This window comes from Pangasianodon hypophthalmus, chromosome 21 (assembly GCF_027358585.1).
Source record: "Pangasianodon hypophthalmus isolate fPanHyp1 chromosome 21, fPanHyp1.pri, whole genome shotgun sequence".
Classification (NCBI taxonomy): Eukaryota; Metazoa; Chordata; class Actinopteri; order Siluriformes; family Pangasiidae; genus Pangasianodon; species Pangasianodon hypophthalmus.
In genome coordinates, this window is record NC_069730.1 from 6,334,484 (window position 1) to 6,357,123 (window position 22,640).

Sequence of the window (22,640 nt, forward strand, 5' to 3'; positions counted from 1 at the left end):
ATCTGTACCTCCGGAAAAGTTCACTAGAAATATGTCACATATTATTAATTTTAATGCCTCTGAATCAGTCTGTCTCTTTCTGTTTATTTTACTTTGAGGATGAAACACTGACTCCCTCTCTGTAAGTACACACTGAACACATCATTTGGTTATTAAGGTCACACTTGGGTCAGAAGGTTCTGCCAAAATGATTCCGGCAGTTTCACGGCAGTTTCACATCTAAATGGACTATCTCAAATGATTCCCTTTAAGAGTCTTCCTCCTTAAATTCCTTTCAAATCACTCTCTGAGAAGAGACTTGACTCATTGTCCTATTTAGGACAACTGTTCTCTACATCGCCCCTTGTGGTGTGATAGAACGCTGCTATACTGCGATTTCACCACTAGAGGTCAGAAGTGCAACATGGCTTGAGAAGTTAAGTTCCCCCAAGAAACTTTGCATTCTTTCGCAAAGATATTTGCATTTTTTCGCGAACACAAATATCTTTGTGAGAGAATGCAAAAAAGTTGCGAGAGAACGCAAAGTTTCTAAGGGGAATGCAAAAGTTTTGAGAGATAATGAAAACTTTTTTTGAGGGAAGTTTCTTTCTTGAGGGAACGCAAAATTTGTCAGGGGAATGCAAAATTTTTGTGAGAGAACGCAAAGTTTCTTAGGCAAACGCAAAAGTTTTGCGAGCAAACGAAAAGATTCTCAGGGGAATGCAAATTTTTTTGCGAGAGAACGCAAAGTTTCTCAGGGGAACGAAAAATTTTTGCGAGAGAACCAAAAGTTTCTCAGGGAAAATGTTGATTCATGTTGATTCATGGATGCAGTGAATCCATCCTATTTAAATTACTCTATTTTGTATGATTTAGTGACTTATTTGACTTGAAGTGTATGTCCATGATTGTGGTGCCGTTTAGCATTTGTAACTCTTAAAAATTAAACGTTATTATTATTTTTCAACACTGAATCTACATAAACATGCATTCAACCATTCAATAAATGTTTTAATCCATCTAACTCCTTTTTCATTTTTACAATGGCTACTACAATGTTTTTTTTTTTTTTTTTAGCATAGAATTAGCAAATACAAAACTTCCTTAACTACCATGCTAAAGCTATGAAGACATTAAGGACATTCTAATGAATTACTTATTAATTTTAAAATTAATTTTCAATCTAAAAGTTGGGTGACAGGGTTGTACTTTCAGTGTGACCTCATCAAAAATGAAATCAAAAAATGATCTTCAGGAAATCTGGATGATGCAACTTCCTGTTGAACATGATCTTGTGGAATATGTACGTTTTTCATAAACAATAATGGATGACTCATGGAAACGTTTCAAGCATGAGACGTGCTTGAATTGAATTCACACATTAATGCCACAAATAATAAGAGTTTTGAAGCACTTTAATGGTTATATTTCAATAATATAAGTGTAGATATAGTGAGCTAGGGTTGTGGAGCTGAACACTGGATGCTCTGGGTGCTTTTGTTCAAAGTTTGGAGATAGAATTGTACCAGAAAGCTGTATATTCTGGAGATCGTAACAGAATTAATTATGTGAATTTAAAGTGGGTCTGATAGTTAACAAAATCTTGGTTTAAAAATGAGATTCTGTAGTTTAACAGCATTGTTTGAAGCAAATATATTTTGACTTGTCTATATGTATTTACTGAAAAGATTTTGTTAGCTACATTAGTTCCTGTGCAAAACTTTTGGACACCAAAACCGTCTTTGCAGTAAAGGAAAAAATTTCACTCATTGATTCCTTTCATTTGGAGAAATCCACTGACAAAAGTGAATAAATTCATTTCTCAAATGTTGAAAAAAAAAATCTTTATTTTACAGCGTAAGGCAAGAGTCCACGAGTTATTATATACATTATAAACATGCATTCGCAACCATATTTATCAATACAGATAACTTATTACTGATCAATAATAATAATAATAATAATATGATAAACAATACTAAACTGGGTTTAAATGTAACTGTATAGGGCAGCCATCTAGGCTTTTGATCCTTTGTGTTTTGTTCAGCTACTTAACACACTTGAGCCAAATAGATACAGTAAAAAAACAAAAAAACAATGAAGTATGAACTTCCTGAAGGACTAGACCAGGAATCTGTCCTAGCATTGAAGAACCTGATGGATTATTACATTCACATCTCTCAAACACTTTTAACAAATCATTTAAAGTACACATGTGCCAGACCACGAACAAACTACACAGATCCTTCCTTCAAGACACGTAGGACATTGATGTAAAAGATATAAGCAGCGGGGTATCAGTTGGATATCAGGAGGTGAGGTGGCACATAGGCTAAATACTGAAATATCAAGCCATTTACTTCATACAACAGGCTCTAGACATTCATCTCCACCAGTCTGTGTGTTTTTTTTTTTTATAATACTGTCAACTCAATTTGAGTTATTCTTCCATATTTAATACAAAATATTTACAAAAGCAGAATATTCAGGTAAGTTCTCATAAGTTTTGCAGACTTTGATGCCTTATTAACACATTTCCATTTACTCGTGCATATTTTAAATGATGCAGTTCATTGCAATAGAAATGGTTTTCCTGAATGTTCCTCTAGAAGTGTTGTAATCTCTAAGAGCAGCCACTAAATGATAGATTTGTTCCCTTTTTTTTAAATAAATAATATAAGCACAACCAGTAAATACAGTAGATTTGATTCGCAAGTGCTCTTTTGTTCCCCCAATACCACACAGACATCAGTGTCAGGTGTGGTTTTAAATAACCATGCACTTGATCTCAGGGCAAAATTAGGTTAAATTGATCCACTTTTGCCCAGGAAGATTACATTATGTAGTAGTGTTTTTTCGATCGGATGCATACAGTGACCTTGTCAATGCTGGCTTGACTCTTACCTGAGAGCTAAAAAATGTACAGCCTGCAGAGTCACATATTTGATGTTCTGACGCTGATGCACTCCATACAGCAGTGTGCAGTTTGTCTGTGTGTGTGTCTGTGAGTGTGGTTTATTTGGCCACTTTGAGCCAGTTTCTCCAGGGTGAATGGCTGGACACCGTTGTGGTCTCCGGTATGCAGGACACTGAGGTGGATGCTTTTAGTGGTTTGCGGAAAAAAGAGAGACGGCCTCCTCCAGATCGCTTTGACTGCGTCTGCTGCTCTGTCTGGCTCTTCAGCTGCTGGTTAATGATTACCTGGATGTCATCCTTTTAAAAGCAATACACAAAAATACAATATTAATTTACAATTCTGTGAGAGTAACGAACAAACCAAGTGTACAGTAAGAAAATACAAGATGTTTGTACAATAAAACATATGCAGTATCACACTGATAGCTGGTTGTGATATTAGATGTGAGGACTAAAATCAGGGTTGAGCAATGCATTACATCACAAATAATCTAATACTGATGCTAAAAAATTGAAATCTTATATTGATGGCTTTTTAATCTCCAAAAGACCTGCCGCTCCTGCAGCATCATCATGTTTACTGATGGTGACTTTATATCTTTTATTTAACATGCAGTATGTCTGTGCATGTGCATGTTATACATTGAGTTGGCCAGCAGGGGGAGACACATGATCATTAAGTATTAACATCCTGGCATATTGCTCCAGTTGTAAATGAAATGCTCACTGGCTCCCGTTCACAGCATTTCTCTCTGATCAGCTCTGGTCTAAATTGTCGTCTAACAGGAAGCTTCACCTGGAGGCGAGGAAATCGACCCTGCCCTCTGCTCTTATCAAATCCATTCATAGCAGTTCTAGGTGACATGTCCTTAAAAGTCTAGAGACTTTAAATGTCTTGCTCATTGTCTGACAGGAAGCATCAAGTTGCGGTGAAGAAATTGACCCTTACCTTTCTCTCACACAATCTTTTTGTGTGTGTGTGTGTGAGAGAGAGAGAGAGAGTGGGAGAGAGAGAGGGTGTGAGAGTTTTCCCACCTGCCAGGCTTCCAGTTCCTGAGAAAGCTCTAGTTTACGCTGGATGGCCTCCAGCAGCTGGTTGTTCAGATACATCATGTCCTTTCTGCTCTGCAACAGTTCGGCCTCCACTGCTGTTTTTCTGTATTGAGAGGGGAGTCAAAACATCATCACACACACTTAGTATACACACACACACACACACACACACTTGTACACTACGTTATAGGTAAACTGTGTAACATCAGTACACGTGTTGCAATATATCCTGAAGAATTTCCCATGTCAGGAAACATAATGTTACAGTTTTACTTCTGACAGTTATAAAGTGCTGAACCCTGGAAACTCCTTCCAAAGAGCGTTTGCCATACAGGTCCTATAGAAACACGCACATTAATATAAACCTGTGATTTGCCTTGCAGCCGGAACTACTGTCAGAGCTGCTGTTATAGAAAATGTATCAACACCTTCTGTCCAATCAGAATTGAGAATTTAGACTGTGCTGTGGTCTAAAGAACTTTAAAGTCACTGAAAGCTTGTTTCGATTTTTTCTTTATATTAGATAATAAATTACTTGTTTTGGTGATTTAACAAAATTAGCATTAGACAAACAACCTATATGCTAAGTGGACCAGTGGTGCATGGTTCATTTGCATACTAGAGCATGATTGGCTGTTATATTTTATGCTGTAATAAACGTCTAAATCATGATATAAAGTTCGTGGTGACTTCAAAGCCTATTTCCACAAAAGCATCACAATGTCATGGAGCCTCTTCAGACTGCTATAAAAAAAAACTTTATAGGTGTTTTAGGAAAACTGGGCTTTGTTTGTAATGCTTTCTTAGCGAAACACAGTTTTATAGGCTCAATTACGTACTTTGAAATGGCGTCATCTCTGTCCTTTATAGCCCTTTGAATGATCTCTTCATCGAGCCTGCTGTCAGCTTTGAGCCTGAGTTCAGCATTCTCTTTTAAGAGCTGTGCATTCTGTCAGGGAAAGAAAGAAAGAGAGAGAAAGAGAGAGAGAGAGAGAGAGAGAGAGAGAGACAGAGGGGAAATCTGTTACTGTTTGTTAAACACATAGAAAAGAAAAATGACATGTGTTTACTGGACATCAAGGTGACTGCAAGTCTAATTTATTGAAGGTAAACCTGAATTAAATTTAGTGTAAGTGTCAAATAAATTATGGTGTATGTGCTTATATACCGAAAAACAAAAAAAAAATATATATATATATATCAGTGATATGTTACAAAAAAAGCTACCTGCAGACAATGGTGGTAAAAATATCCAAATTTTCTCTGGTAAAATTTAAAAGTTAAAAGTTCCAGCTTCAAATTCTTCACTCAAGTTAAAGTAGACAAGTATACACTCTTTGATTTACTTTGATTTATGTATGAAAGTAAAAGTACAAAACAGATTCACACAAAAAAAATGACACACATTTTAGTTACTTAAAGTAAAGTAGTGTCGATTTCACAAAATAACCAAGATACATAGCAAACATTAGCTATCTAACAGCTTTATTCTTTTTCTTTCAAATGCTAGCTACCATGCTAATAATTCTGATGATACAAACTAGCTGAATCATTATAGCTAGCTAACATTTGAGGGATTAGGAATTAGCTAATGCTAACTAATAACAATTTCCTAATCTCTCAAATCTTATGTAGTATGATAATAACTCTGATGACACAAATTACTTGAATGCTAATAGCTAGCTAACATTTGAGAGGTTATTAGATAAGGCTAATGTTCTAATCTCTCAAATGTTAGCTAGCATGATAATAACTCTGACAATACAATCTAGTCAAATCCTAATAGCTAGCTAGCATTTGAGAAATTAGGAATTAGATAAGGCTAATGTTCTAATCTCTCACGTTAGCTAGCATGTTAATAACTCTGACAATACAAGCTAGATTTATCCTAATAGCTAGTTAACGTTTGAGAAATTAGGAAATAGATAAGGCTAATGTTCTCATCTCTCAAATTTTAGCTAGCATGATAATAACTCTGACAATACGAACTAGTTGAATCCTAATAGCTAGCTAACTTTTTGCGAGGTTAGGAATTAGATAAGGCTAATGTTCTAATCTCTCAAATGTTAGCTAGCATAATAATAACTCTAACAATACGAACTAGTCGAATCCTAACAGCTAGCTAACATTTGAGAGGTTAGGAATTAGATAAGGCTAAATAACAGCAGCCTTATTCCTCAGCTCTCAAATGTTAGCTACCATGATAATACTTCTGACAATACAAACTAGCTGAATGCTAATAGCTAGCTGGCACATTAGGAACTGCCTTGATAAATACAAAGTGTACTTAGGAGAAAGATTTCTCATTTTTGCTGTCACACAGGTTAAAGGTTTAGATTTGTTAGGAATTTAGATCAACTCCTTGAAGCTGTGTGATGCTAAAAATGGTGTGATGATTTGCTGTGGTGTTTGAAAATGTAGTAGAAAGCAGAGTTTTTTCTTTTGAAATGTAATGAAAGTAAAAGTGAAACAGTGAAAGAAAACTGAAGTAAAGTAAAAAACAGACTTAAGTACAGTAAGAATGTGTAATTTGTTACTTTCAATCTGTTTCTTTTTTAAAAATGCTATATGATTTTTTCTTTTTTTTTTTTTTTTTTTTTTTTTTTTTTTTACAAAAGCACAGCCAATCATTTAATCACTGAATTTCTGCCTTGCTCATAAACTACTGAAGAGCAATACTCTTAAGAACTCTTTGTCTCCAAATTCCTCCCGGCTCATCAGTGCATTTTTGTAACTCGAGGACAAAAGCGAGGTCAGAAGCAACCCTTGGCCCCCTGATAGCTCTAACACATGAGCCATTGTCACCTGATCTCGCAGATCCTGTATCCGGGCTGTATTCTCACACAGTGCCGTGTCTCCTCCCACAATGGGCCTCTTCAGCTCCTGAAGACGCAACGAAACACAGATACGGCACATCAGTATCACCGGGCTGATATGAGGGGAGCCCTTTGTTACAGGTCATAGGGAGGGGTCTTATGTGAAGCACTAATACATGAGAACAAATAGTACAGATGTGAATGGCCTTCTATTCTGTCTCTGCCTCCTTTGTTTTTTTTTTTTTGTTTTGTTTCGTCACATTCTTTCACGTACATTGACATGTAATGACAAAATGACCCAATAGATGTGTGTTTTTAATTTTATTTTAGTGTGTGTGTGTCAGCCTGGCCACAGAGCTCACCTGTAGTGTCTCATCATGCACAATCCTTTCTACCACACTCTTAAGCTGTCCCAGCATGCATTGCAAGCCATCTTCTTGATTGCATGGAGCCTCAGAACCATGGGAAACAGGAAGCAGCGTGTCTAAGATGGAGCTGAGTTCCTGTATGACCTAAAGGTAAATTCAAGGAGCTGAGTGTCTGTAGTGTTTGCCACATGACTGAAAAATGCTTCACGCCACTTGTGTCATAAACAGATATAAACCTGTGTATCATTTTAGCAGTTTTACAGTTTTGTGTGACATAAAGCTGATTAGATGATCTATAAAGCAACTTGGGGTTAATTACCATGACTGCACTATGTCCACATTACCCACTATAACACTATGGAGATGTCACATACACCAAAAGTTCAGTCCTCATCTCACCTCCTCTCTTTAGTTTACCCTGATCACCCATCCCCTACTGTATTCAATATAAAATGCTTCTCAACTACAAAAACAGTTGTGCCATGCCATACCATGGTGAACTATCTTGTGGTTACTAGATTTAGATTTTTTGACGTTAGTGGCAGTTATTTCTGTGCTGTAATTTAGGAAGTCTCTGTGAAGTCTCATAGTTCTTCCTTTAAAACATACCTCTCTCTTCTCAGTGCTATCCATCTCTCATCAGTAAAGCATCTCCTCTCCTTCCTCTCCTTCTACAGAACAGCTCTGCTTTCTGACATCCCAATGTACCTTCATCCAACTGTTCTAAATCTTATTCATATCCATTGTTTATTTGTATTATTTGTTACATGGTTACTGTTCTGTAAAGTGAGCTTGAGTTTTAAAAAGGTGCTAAATAACACATATTGTTATTATTGTTGTTGGTGTGGTAATAATAATAATAACAACAACAGTACAACATACAACTATTATTATTATTATTATTATTATTATTATTATTATTAATAGTAGTAGCATTTTTATTATATTATATTTTTTATTATATGTTCAAAAAATGTATATTTTATTTGTCTGTGTTCAGTACAGTGCAAATTCCAGAGTACTTGGTAGGCACAGTATATTCCAATATCTCTACTCATTGAAACAAATATGTCTACTTGTTAAAACAACTAATTGTTTACACCATCAGGTAAGTTAATATTTCTCCTGTTTTGTAAACTGGTCTCTAGCTATGAGACTTTAATTCACGCCAGCTTGCCAAGATGTTGCATAAGTCCAGCAATTGAATCAGCAACTTTTATACCTCTAGTCAGAATGTGTTGGTGGTTAAAGGACTCATTTTATGACAATCCCCATATTGCAGTATGAACTCATAAACAATTTACCCTACTGCCCTTTAAAGTAGTATGCTTAGTAAGGGCACAATGTAGCACCATCAGCATGCAGAATGTCAGTCAGGTTCACTAACAGGCCATTTAACCCAATTAATGTGAAGTAAACATGCTTGCATCCTGTACATGATGCACAACACCCTAACATCATTATTGAGGAATTTCAGTAATTTATTGCCAACATTACTGTTTTATACTGTAGATTGCTCTGTTAATAATCATAATGCCTTTTCCCATACTATCAACATGCTTATTACTGACACACCCTTTGACCTAGAAAAGCCACAACCCCATACATAGTTTCTGAGGATTCATGGCATCACAAAAATGTATTTAACCATATCACTGTAAAGTCCCCAATGAAACAAGTGTTCAGGAATGTTCTTATGTTCTTATGAAAAGCAAAAGTAAAAGCAAAGTCTTATCAAAATGAACTCAAAAGGAACAAATATGCCAATGGAAAAAAAAACCTCACTGCCCCACAAAGAAGTTCATTCCTGCAAAGAAAATAAGGTGCTAAACCAACAGTGAGGTGAGTTAACTAAATAAACAGTTTCTATTCATCCCCTTAAAACTGATATAAAGACTAATATTTCCTTTAGTTGTTTATTTTGGCTAATGTCTCATAATCTATATTTGTCCAATGGCTGTCCTTAAATGAGAGCTCAAACATAATGTTCCACTGTTTTGAATGTTTTGCTACTTATCACAGTCTTCGGGTTTCAGTTTATACTATGAGTTATACTCTAACCTTTATATCTCTGCTAAAGAATTTGTGGCAAAAGCTTAGGAAGATTCTACACTTGAGTCCAATTGTAACCTAAAATACATAATCAAAAGCTCTAGCCAGGAGGTTAGGAATCTTTGTTTCAGTTAAGTGTAAGTAAATTAAAAAAAAAAAAGCTTCATACAAAAAACAATGAGGTATAGGATGTACTGTAATACTGAGAATCATTCTCTTTTCATCATACTTTTAGAATCATTGTTGTCATAGGTCATGAAGCATTTTCATATTTTAACAAAACGACATATCATATTTATAGTGTAATACAACCTTGTAGAACATATCATAAATGGAACTGATTCTACTGTTTATGTTAACACATAAATGTAAGATTACAGTTTATTTTCATATCGCTCTGTGACTACTTGACTAATATCTCTAGCTTGGCAAGCGCAGTCAGTTTTGCTCTTCTTCATTTTTTTGCATCTCAGCCCATTTCACTTGCTTATCTTTTCAATTATTGGTGACGTACGTTGGATATGCAGGTTACTGATCTTAGTTCGACATGTAAGATATTTGCTAACACAGCTGCTTAACCGGATTTTCTAGGCAGCCCATGTAATTATTCCGTCACAACATTATGTTCTAGGCATAGAACACATTATCATATTCATTTGTCATCTCTGCAGATTTGTTTTAATTTAGCAAACTGGGATCCACCCACTTTCATTGTCTGCATTTAAAATAACAGAACGTACTGTATAAACAGCGTGTGCACTTTAACTTCTTGCTAGAGGCAATAAGGCTCAACTCTAAATACGTCCCTTACTGAATGAGTAAACACGATAGTATGTATGCCAGACAAGCTATAGTAAACGGAAAACAAGTCCGGGCACTAATTTTCTCAGCTGTATATGCAATCCAAATAAAACATCCCATTGAAGATCCCATACCACTGACCTTTCTATAAGGTTCTTCTGTATATACCATTCATTTATCCCTCCCCAGGCAGAACCTTATAATATTAAGGTGCATGATATATGCTTTTCACTGGTGATAATGGCGTGTTTTTTCTGTTGTGTTTTGGATTGTGTTTTGTTGGACTGCTTACCTGCTTCTTATCTTGGCTCCAGTTCATGGCATCTAGACTACGCTCCATCTCTGAAAGCAGGGACGTGTCCCCATCAGTGGTCCTCTGGAGGGAAACCTCTTCCTGAAGTTCCTCTATCTGAGACTGGAGATCTTGAACTCTGCCTTTCGCAAGCTCCACCTCCTGCCTGGCCTCTGCCAGCTACACACACATTTAACAACACGTATAAACCCTCATATTCCAGCTACTCAATGGATGTTGCTGTAAAATCTCTTTTTAAAGCAATGTGTGTGTAATATATGTTATTAGTAATGATGTAAACAACATGTATGGAAACGGAGACAAAAGCTACTTCACGTGCTTGAAAATTCTTCTCATGGTAGAAACAGTGAAAGCACCAGATATGAAATGACCACAGAACCTCATGCGTGACAAAAAAATTTAAGCAAGAGCAATAACATGATGCCTGGAATCCTACAATTCAATGTTGATTGGAGGAAACTCTATTTGTCCATTAAACTGGAAAATTCAAGACATTCAACCTCTGAATAAAGGATAATGATGAGTGTGTGTGTGTGTGCTGTATACCTGCTGTATTTGCATATTACTCTGTTGCTCCTGCAGGGCCAGTCGTGTATGTAGCGAAGACACACTTTCTCTCAGCTCGCCGTTCTCCTCGCACACTGTCGCCAACCGCCGTTCCAGAAACTGTTCCCTCTGCGTCAGTTGTGCAACCTGGACAAACGTAAAACACACACACACATCCATGTATTCACAGAAAATAATTCTCGGCACACCTTATAAATCTACAGTGTAGCAAAAACTAGTCTAACCTCTGTTTCGATATACAAGACAATCTCCCTTTGGAGCTCTAAGTGTTCTAGATAGGAGTCAGAACACTTATTAAGTCATTAATAAGTACATAAAATGCCAAGGTAATAGTTATTTGTGAGAAGAAGCTGGAGTGAAGCTAAAGAATACATCAGTTCTGTTCAGAAAAACAGGCAAAATACACTAGGTATTTTGATAAGGGCCATGGAGCTAAGGGTTCTTGTTCACTGGCCGTGTGTGTACAAGGCTGAATATCTCACTTGTTCTTTAAGGGCACTGAGCAATTCCTCATCTTGTGGTCTTGGATGGCCCCTCTCTCCCAGCTCCTGCTTCAGGCTCTGCAGCTCAGCCGTGACGGCCAGTTTCACCTCCATAGCCTACGCACAAACAAGGGCTGTATTAACATCTAATGGAAGTTCTTTGTGTGCAGTATAAATCTCCAGGGTAGTGGGTGAGTGAATTGGTATCCGAACGGTATCAGTGAGGGTGTAAAGCAATAAAACGTCAGATTATTAGCACAGGAGAGATGTGCTAATCAGCAATATGGTATACTACAATGTTCAAAATGCATATTGTTATAATGAAAAATACCAAAAATAGGCTAGTCAGTAGGCTAGATAAACCAGACACCGAACAGTGTGATTATAAATTACATTACAGTATACAGATGTATAAGAGAAAAGGCAAACAGTACAGTGTGAAGAAAGGATGTTCAATATGAGCATATTGTGAGTCCTGAGATGAGTACAGGAATGTCTTTATGATTACAGCGGCGATTCTTAGGTACAAGTCTAGTACCTAAGTATGTCACATGAGATAATGTATTGACATAAGGGTGAGACTCGGGCTTAAACTGTGTTTGAGAAGTGCAAATCTATAGGTTTCTCTCAATGTTTCTTCCTCAAGGGAGTTTACCTTGCCCCTGCTGTCTCTGGCTTGCTCATAGGGATCTACATACACGTTATCATTTCTGTAAAACTGCTTTATGACAGTGTCTGTTGTTAAAAGTGCTATACAAATAAAACTGAATTGAATAAACAGGATTTTTTGAGCAGCCTTTGCTTTCAAGGATAAGCCTCTCTCATTCAGAAGGCAGCATAACACAGATGAATTTTAGGACACAATGTGTAACCCGTATTTCATTACAGTTCTTTGTAGCAACAATCTCACAATTTCTTTCAGTAGATACAATATTTTTTGTCTAAGTAAGCTTAACAGCAGCTCTGAACATATAATCATGAACCAATAAAATGATTTATGTTCAATCCAAGGGGAATGCTCAACATGATGCTACCACCACCATGCTTCACTGTGGTGATGGTGTTCTCAGATGTTTCATTTATTTAACTCGCAAATCCTCACTGCAAGCGCTTAACTCCACTCTGAATACGGCCCTTTCAGAACATCCCAGAAAGTCATGGTTTTAAATGTAAAAAAATGAAATTAAAGCTATGTGATTTTTAGGATACATTTTTGCCCAATTTGAGACCAGTATTTCATTTTTTTTTTTTTTTGGAGCAACAATCTTGTAATTTCTTTCAGTAGAAGGCAAAAGCTTATATGTAGCTCTGAAAATATAATCCTAAACCAATAAAATGATTTATGTTCAGTCCAAAGAGAATGCACTAAACGATGCTACCACCACCATGCTTCACTGTGGTGATGGTGCTCTCAGGGTGATAAGAACACCACATTTTTTCTCAATTTGAAACCAGTATTTCATTTTTTTTTTGGAGCAACAATCTTGTTATTTCTTTCAGTAGAAGGCAAAAGCTTACATGTAGCTCTGAAAACATAATCATAAACCAATAAAATGATTTATGTTCAGTCCAAAGAGAATGCGCTACATGATGCTACCACCACCATGCTTCACTGTGGTGATGGTGCTCTCAGGGTGATGAGCAGTGTTTCACTCATTCAATTCATAAATACTGTCTTACTGTGTCCTAGTTGAAAAGAAAAGCGTTTTATATGTTTAAACTGTAACTGTAACACGTGGAGTACGATTTTTCTTAAATGGCTATAGATAGATTAGATTAGATAGATATAGATTGGGACAAAACTGTTTACATAGATCTAAATTCACAATTTTCCATTTAAAAAACAGTGACTTTCTCAGAATAGCCACAGTGATAGCTATAAACCATGATTAAAGGCTAAGAAGTTGTCTTGATATGAAAATTCACGTCAATACATACGGTTATCCAGTGATGGTCCCAATGGTTCCCTTGTTAATTCCAATAAAGACAGACTAATTGACTAAGGACCCCATTATTTTTTTGGAAAAGCAATATTAATTGATGTTTTCTGCCACAAGTAATGTGCCTCGGCAACCAAACAGTGAAAGGGAGTTATGTGTGCTTGTCAACACCAAAACAAAAGGGTGGCCTGATCCTGATTCAGCGGTCTGTGCCCCCTCACGTCAGCTCCCATCACACACGCTCGAGAGAGGATCAAAGGCGAGCTCGGCAGATGGAGTGTGGCATCTTGGTCTTGGCAGTGGCACATCATCATGCCACATTAGGCACAGTTGGGGGGCTACGGGGTGGGTGGGTTGTTTTTCAGTCAAGCTCAACGGTAATGAAATCCACAAACAAAGCTAGCGGTCATCCTGAGCCTGTCTACTGTCTTTGTTCTGTTCGGGTCAAAAGTGGAGTGATGCTACATCTATTCCTGAAATAGAACTCAGATTATGTTCAGGTCACTCTGAGCTGAGAGGTTTGAGGTAAAACACCCATATGCAAAGATATGTTGCCTATAACTGGGACGCGGATAAGACATATTGATGCTTTAATACACTTTACAGAAGCATTTACATGTGATATATGGGTCAATGCGACATTCATTTGTAAGTAAAGAACACAATATGGTGGTTAAATAAGCATACTGTGGGGTGCCATTTCACTGTGTGTTAATGCACTTAACAGCTGAATCCCCCCAGTCAGGTCCAAACCCCTAGGGAGGTAAAGAAAACACAGAGGAGGAGACAACCCAAGCGTGACTTCTTCCCAATAGGGGTGGAGCTTAGTTTAGGGGTGTGTTTCAATCCAAACTAGAAGCAAAATCCCCTCTTATTTTGGGTGCACTATTTACCAATGGACATCCTGTTGACATTTTTTAGCAGAAAACTGGAAAATCCAATATATCTTTATCTCAATACTAAAATAAATGCACAGATTACAGATGAATCAGAGACAGAGGAAATGAAATACTCACTAAAATAATTTAGTTTGACATTTACAAGCACTAAAACTACATTTTCCACCTACTAAACATTTCCACCCTTTTTGTTCTCAAAACAAAATGACTGAATCATGACCTCTTTAATATGTAAAAATGCAAATTATGGTTCATGTTTATTAGATAAATTGAGCCAAGCTCATAAAGGATTTTAAAAATTACATCCAGTATAGTTTTATTAAAAATGAATAAGGGTAATTTTGCCCCAAAAGAGTGTAAAGTTTAACACTAATGCTTATATATAAGATTTAATCTAATCCCACTCCTACCACGTTCATTTGAGAATTATCCAATGATGGTTCTTGATGGGTTTTGAGTGTTATATATGCATATTGATATTTATTGAAACAGAAGAGTCTCAGATGAAGCTCATTCTTTACGGCTCACTGAAAGAAGTTAAATAGTGAGTTAAGATAAACCAGCCATGTTCAGCTGCTTCTTCATGCAATATTTATCTCCTTACGTCAGAAACAGCACAATAGTGAATAATTTACTAACAAAATCTCATTTGCTCGGTCCTCGGTTTGAGTTCAGGCAAGGGATTTGTGCGAACAGAACAAACCTTGAAGCAAATTTGTCTTACAACTCCTATATACTTGCAAAACAGTAAACATGCTCGAAGGTTATTTGACATGCAGGGAGGAAATGTGAGTTATTAAAAGTATTTTGTCATTTTAAATGCACCACCTTTTTTTCCCTACATAATAAAACCAGCACGTTTTATGTTGCTCAACTTTTATCTGTCACTTTATTGAATTGGTTTCTGTCACCACACATTTGTCAAATGACGGCTTTTACGTGAAATAAAATGTCAACATTTTGAATGAATGTAAAAGTATAAATTAGTGATTTGTAAAATAGTTTCTCTTTCTCTCTCCCTCACCTCTTCTGTTTGTTTTGTCAGACATGCAAATAAGTATCATTAAATCAGCCTCCATGCTGGACCTGCTATCGTGTGTGTATATTGACACAGGCTGACAGTAACATCATATATTTCCTTTTCACTGGAAATCAAACAACAGCTTTACAACGGCGTAACAGTGCGACTGAGAGCTCCATGTGAGAATGTCAGGATGTTTATGCGCTGAAAGGCCAACTTATGCACACACACACACACACACACACACACACATAGCCTCTGGGTATCTGTGCTTGCTGGTACGGGCAGATACGGCATTCCTGGCATCTCCGTTTCTTGTTTTCAGTGACCCTGTAACACCTGCTGTCTCCTACACTTTCTGACTCCCTACGCCTATCCTCCTTCACATTTCTGCCCTAGATAAGCAGTAGCCAAATTTCTAAGATTGAGTAACCAGTAACCTCAGGACATTTTACCTCTCTCTCTCTCTCTCTCTCTCACTCAGTCTTGTACATACACATTGAGGAGATTCCAAACTTACCTTCTCTGGCGCCTTGGAAATGAAGGAGCCGTCATTCACTACATCGGGTAAAGGCATACCCTCTATACAGCTGCTCAATTTGGTTATATTATAGCCCTGGTTCTGGCTGCTCTTTAACTGTTCATTTACTCTGCTCAAAATCTGCGACTCATCCATAGTGAAGACAGAATGCGAATGAGCCATTTCCTCCTCCCTAAGACTCGAGAGATGGAACGATTCTTGTAAACGCACTAGTTTCCTTGAACTTTGATTTCTGGCAAGAGAATGCTGTACAGCCTGAGTTAGGAATTACACCAGGAAACGTGTGTGAATGTGTGACACTGCAACAAAGCAAAGCTGCAGGCAGAGGAAAAAAAAAAAACAGGCCCTGGCATTCGTCTCTTTTATCATCCCCATAGCCGTTCTGATTACTCAAATAAAACAGATAAGAAGTCCTCGTGAGCTGGAGCAAGGAGTTTTCGAACAGCAGCACCATGTGCTGACGTATTGCGTGAGGTCTGACCTTGACAGAAGCAGACTTTTTGGAGATTAGATTAGAATAGAGGAACACAGAAATGGGCCCATGCATTTTTTTTTTTAACTCTCATGAACACCAAGTCAACTTTTCTAACTTTTGGAATCACTTCTTCTCCTTTCCAAAGTGAAATTTCAGACACGATCGTGAAGTTATTTGATATTCACCATCATTTTTATGTTGTTTTCACTTTCTGTGTTCCACATACTTCACTAATGATCTCGTACTCAGGAAGGAAGCAGGAAGAAGAGGAGCAGTGCTGCTGACAGTAAACACACAAGGCAATGTTTTCTTTCTCCTGTAGCACAAGTACAGACTTTTATTCCGTATATCTGTACGATGATGTTCTTCTTAGAGCACTGAGAGTGAACTTTTGTATTATTCTTTTTATCATAAGGGATATTTACCTTTGTTCTTTTAAAATCTGTTGTCTTTCGTAACTTTGATGTGGCAAAAAGTAGTTTCAGTAGTGAGTAATGCCACTCCTTATCTATTATGTGCTACATTTTTAATGCAGAAACCACAGCTGGGAGTTACGCTGGCAGTGTTGTGACTCTGGGCGTCCTCAGGGCAAAAAAGTGACTCAGGCAGGGGCATTCTGTCATTCCTATTTTTAGCGCTGTGATTACATGAACAACAGGGCAGTTGGTTTTGAGTCAGCATGCTTATTCCATTCCAAGGTGCATGATGTACATATTCCTTGGGTTGATATTTAGAACAAGAGGCTTGAAGAGGAGATGAATCACTCTGTAGATCAGCATTCTTTTAAAACTTTTAAAGTCTTTACGAGCAGAAATCCTGACTTGGCGTTATATCAGTCATGATGCTGATTCCTACTGGCACGTGGTCACTAAATGTGGGTGAAATGGCAAAATGATACGATAATGATGATGATGATGATGATGATGATGATGTACTCTTCATATTCAGAATTGGTGAGGGTGACTCTTGGCATTTTTTTTAAAAAGATACATTACAATATTACATCAAATAAAGTTTTAACCAGGAACAGCAAGAAAAAGGGAAAAAAAAGGGGGGAAAAAGCAAAAATACACATGTTCATTAATACACTAACAATCTGTTAGCAGTGACATCACTGATTATTGTTTCAATTGAACTCTCTACTCATAGAAATGTAATCATGATTGTGACAAGATCGTTTATTGTGACATGGATATCATATCATATCATATCATATTTATCCCCCTCACAGTGATCACTACTGGTCTAAATCCAGCATTTGTAATTCTATATGAAACCTGGGTTCATGAAAAGATAAAAAAAAAAAAAAAGAGAGAGAGCTCATCAGGTCCAAACTGCCCTAGCGGAGACATTTCAATCTATTAAAAGAGAAGTAGCGCTCACCGCCTGGAGCTGTTCCTGAAGCTGCTGACTGATCTCGCTGTGTTGCTCTTCACTCCGACTCTTCTCTCTCTCTGCGTCGCTCAGCTGCCGTGTCAGCCGCTCAGCGTGGGCATTCAGCGCCCGGACGTCCCGCTCCAGCTCGCCCACCTGACTCTCCCACTGAGCCTGGCATCCCTGCAGCTTCAGCCTCAGATCGTGTCTGTCCTGCTCCAGCTCCTGTGGAAGAAGAGAAGAGAGACAGGGTTAATCACACAGCCACACTTAACCCTCATGCTCTGTTCCAATAGATGTCTTATTAATCCAGGAACAACTGTTGAATCTACAGTAGAGCAGTAGTATTGTAAAGTGGATTTTATTATTCAGGGACTTTATTATTCATTCTAGACAATATACAAGACATTCATTCTTATTCCTTAAGAGTTAATAAAGGGATATTCGGCTAATCGTTAGGGGACGGGGTTATAAGTAAGGCATGAAACATGACAGGGTGTGCTGTTATAGGAAAATAATCAACTGTATGCTTGTGTGATGCCCCTGACGCAAAGCAGAGTTACTGTTACCACCCCAAAGTATAACAGTGTGTTCAGAAGCATTTTTATTCCTCTTATACCACAGTGATTTGCCAACAAATACTTTTTTATCTATTGAAGAACACTTTGTACTATTTATACATTCATAACCCTAGGTCCTGTTATCGTTCATATTATAGCGACAATCATTCCTTCACCAGCCTCTGTTTTTCTCTCTCTTTAAAAATAATAAGACAAAAAAAACGCAGTTTGTCATGTTACTGAGAAACTGGAAAGCTTAAACCCCTAAACAAGTCTTTTCCGTATCAGGAAACTTAAAGTTACCACTTTGCCTCTGTCTGTTACACAGCGCTGACACTGGAGGCTCCTTACTCAACACTTTCTGACCAATCAGATTTGAGAATTCAACTGCGGTATAATATGAGCAAATCTCAAGATGTGTTTCTCTCCCTAATAATAATAATAATAATAATAATAATAATAATAATAATAATAATAATAATAATAACCATCATCATAATCATCATCATCTTCAATAAATAATTTCTTGAGATGTTACTTTCTGAATGCAATCACACTGAGTTTAAAATGACAAAATAAAGCTAAGGAAATACAGATAATGAGTAAATAATCTAGTTTCTTTTACTGCAGTTAAAGCTACATTACAGGCTACATGGTACAATGAGAATAAACAGTTCTAACAGACAGGGTGGGGTCCGTTGTGGGAAAGGGAAGGGGTTGTTATTTTTTCCTTTGCAGCCGCAATTCACAGGCTGCAGAGCACTATATAAACAGGCAAAATTAACACAACATATATATGGCGATAGAAATCGGAAACAAAGGCTACAAACAGCTACTACAATCACCTTTCAGTTGTTTAAAGACCAGCCATTTTTAACACTTATCTCAAGTGATTAATCTCAGATCTAAACAAATGACCTCAAAACAGCTTCTGAAATGTAAATGAATTAGGACACATCCATTCATTCATTCATTCATTCATTCATTTTCAATAAGCTGTTTGTCCTGGTCAGGATTTGGAGCCTATCCTGGGAAGACTATGCACAAGGTGGGAATGCATGGTGGACGTCCATGCCAGGGCATCACACGTGCACGTTAACACATGCACACAACACAGTAGACAATTCACCTATATGCATGTCTTTGCGAGGTGGGGGGAAACCGGAGGAAACCCGCACAGTAACCACAGGAGCTGTGAGGCAACAATACTAGCTCTAAATCTTTATGCCAAATGTTCCACGTCTGCCAATCAGAAAAAAAATATTTCTTAGTTTGTTCTAGCCATTCTTGTTTTCTTATACCATGTACAATTTCAAAAGGTGCATAAAAACTATTCATAAGTGAATAGAAAGCCCATGTGACTCAAACCACTGTTGCAGCCAGAGCTGTTGCACTTCTTTTTTAAATGCAGAGAGTGAGATAGATAGATAGATAAAGACTTATTTTACTGTCTTTACGCATGCAGTAAAATTGCCATAAAAGCAAAAGAGACAGTGTGGGTGAATGTGACACCCATTGCCAAGTAGAAGAATGAAATATTTACCAAGAACAGCAAGAGACAGACATGAGAAATGTACTTCTTCTGAGCACAGGTTATTCTTTCAGGTTGCTAAACAACTGAACGTCAGCTGGTTTAATTGCTAACCGCCCAACTGAGCACAAGGGACTTCTTGACAGAGCAGAGGACCTGCGTAAACACACCAGTGAATAACACAACTATATAACGTATAATGTACGCAGTGGAAGTTTTACAGGCTAATTCTTCTCTTTTCTAAAAACAAACCATTTGTCATGCCTCATTAAAGCACATGAGTACAGGACTGGTACGTGCTGATGGATAGGAATGTTCTTTAAGCATGATATTAACACTCTGTGAATGGTTTTGCAGGATGAATTCAAAATTAAAAGTACTCATCCATGTTTAGCCATGTGAATGTAACGGCTTAAGGTTTCGCAATCGTCCCCTAGAGCTCATCAGCTGTTGCCTAGAAGCACATGGTCTTTCAAGCACAGCCGCTATGTGAGGTCGAAGGTTACAGTTAAGATATACAGCTCTTATGTTTTTTACTGCTCATGCAGACTAAGTGGATTCACATGGTGAGCAAGGTGGTATTGAGACGTCTCACTGATCTGAGCGCAGTGCCGCTCTTGCAGCCTTAGAATCAGGAAGTAATTAGGACTTTTGATGTTCATAAGATTAAGACAGTCGTATCAGCTGAAAGATTAAAGGCAGACCTGGACCCTGGGACTCAGTTAAGGATTTACAACATGATTTGCTGGAGAGCGAAATTAAAAAAAAAGAGAAAGAGAGAGTGCTGTATTTAACAAAACAAACAAACAAACAAAAATTCCGAAAAATTTCTAATAATTAATGTTAATTGCTGGTAGATTTATCATGGAAAAAAATCCAAGTGTAACTTTAAAAAAAAAAAAAAAAAAAAAAAAAACTTTAAGTTTTTCAGGCCAACCTTCTTTCCTGCATATTTTATACACCTTTTTATGTTTATGTTCACCTTTTATTTATTTATTTATTTGCTATCTTACTTACACTCTTATTTTTTTCCTATTAAAGTGCTACACAAGATAAATGGTCATGGTTGTCAAAAAGTAATATTTAGTATAAAGAAACATTTATAGCTGCATTAGTGATGTCAAATCATTAGATGTTGTAGTAAGATAACTTATATATACAGTACAGTAATAATCCACTTACCTCTTATAAACAGCTATCCAATAGTTGTTTTTTGTGTCTAAAGATACAGTTGATTTTTGTTTTTTAGATTGTATCTCGGATAAAAAAAGATCTGCATATAAAAATGTACTTGTTTTTCTATTAAAATTAGTGTTACTTCTTGCATGCAGTGAAACACCAGCTTTTTCACTAAACTCCATATAAAGTCTAGTTGTAGATAATGGACCAGACACAACTCTATAGATAGAGAGAGCTGCATCTTGCATTCTGCATGCATTAGTCTAGCATTAGTCACTTTTTTTTTTTTTTTTTTTGCACATAGTGGTGAAGCAGTTGCATCTTGCATATGTAGTTGCACCTGGTGCAAAAGTTCACAGCCTTTTTTTTTCTTTTTCTAACCCCAACATGTGAAGAAGTCAAAGAATCAAAGGAAGGAGTGAAGCTAAAGGAAACTAAACCCTACACTCATGTTTTTTTCTGAAAGTTCACCCATGACTATGCCTATGACAAGTGGAAACTCTGACAGGTGTCCTAACCACGTGCCTCAGTGCCACTCAGCGCAATTTACGCACCATTCCAGCTTATCTTACCTCGATTTTCTCCGTGTACTGTTCTTGGAGTTTGTTCTTCTCCTCCTTCAGCTGTCGGTTCTCGGTCAGAAGCGCGTTCCCGAGCTGAGCTGCGAGCACGAGCTCTTCCTCCTTCCGGCGCAGCGCCGCGCGCACCTCTCCTCCATCTCCAAACGGGTAGAAATCCTCCTCCAGGTCCATTCTGTGCGCCCGAAAACAAACCTCCTCCAGCCGACTCATAGTGCACCCATACACACACTCAACTCAGATGTAATGGTTCACGAGAGCAGCTCAGGTTCAGTGTGGAAGATCTCTGTACTTAGTCTGAGGGTGAATGAAGCATGAAGATGGAAGGATGGAAGGAAACTCCTAACCTCCAACGGTAGGAAAAAAAAAAAAAAAAGAGGGGCAGGACCTGTCACTAACAGGTGGCGGTGTGTGTTACACTGAATGAACCCAGAGTGAATGAGATCAATTCAAGGTTGCCAGGTTGTTTTTCATCAATCTGCCAAAGTAGGCATCAAATTCCATGTTCATACACACAGTGGAGCCCAAAAGTCTGAACCCACACTGAACATCTGGATGATTTTTTATTTAAAACTGAAATTAATCAGCAAAGTTTTAGAATTTAGAAAATTAAAAAAAAAAAAAAGTGCAACATTTCTACTGACTATTCACTAGTCACAGCTATTCATGTTGCACAATATCTAAGTCACTATTTAAGCAAATTTGTTTTTATTGAGCATATTAACTTCTTTGTACAAAAGGTCGGATTTTCCTCATGCCTAATCTCTTCTACTGAAGCACGTGTTCAGACAGCACACTCATGGATTTGATCTAACATGAATCATCAAATCATCAGGTTTTATACAAACTTGTGGAGTCAGTGTCAGCTCGAGAGCATGCTGTCATTAAAGCAAAAAGGGGACGTACCAAATAGCAAGAAATTCTGAAATTCATGTCAATATGTCTAAGATTCTACTTTTCACTCACTGCTCAGACTTTCTCAGACACTGTATATTAGAAAAACATATATTAAAAAAAGTCTAGGTATAGTTTTAAGTCATTAATATGTACAGTATATACTAAAACATATACTTATTATAAAATAAACATTAAAAAAATTTAAAAAATGAGAAAAAAACAAAAAAAAGTCAAAGTATTGTTTTAAATGATTAAAATATACAGTACATACTAAAACATTTACTCATTATAAAATAAA

At 37.2% G+C, this 22,640-nt stretch overlaps 1 protein-coding gene across 2 annotated transcripts; it reads right to left on the reverse strand.

The window, feature by feature from the left end:
• Nucleotides 1-1,808: 1,808 nt before the first annotated feature.
• On the reverse strand, nt 1,809-21,811 carry si:ch211-235m3.5 (BICD family-like cargo adapter 1). 2 transcript variants are annotated; one of them, XM_026941341.3, is made up of 10 exons: nt 21,440-21,811; nt 17,607-17,822; nt 11,348-11,464; nt 10,845-10,991; nt 10,278-10,457; nt 7,127-7,276; nt 6,754-6,831; nt 4,788-4,897; nt 3,931-4,051; nt 1,809-3,192 (listed from the first exon to the last, which is right to left on the reverse strand). In XM_026941341.3, the coding sequence occupies exons 1-10, from the start codon at nt 21,656-21,658 to the stop codon at nt 2,995-2,997; spliced, it is 1,536 nt and encodes a 511-aa protein (XP_026797142.2). In that variant the 5' UTR covers nt 21,659-21,811; the 3' UTR covers nt 1,809-2,994. The 2 variants fall into 2 exon arrangements, with proteins under 2 accessions (XP_026797142.2, XP_026797143.2); XM_026941342.3 differs by lacking the exons at nt 17,607-17,822; nt 21,440-21,811 and adding an exon at nt 15,728-17,464.
• Nucleotides 21,812-22,640: the final 829 nt, after the last annotated feature.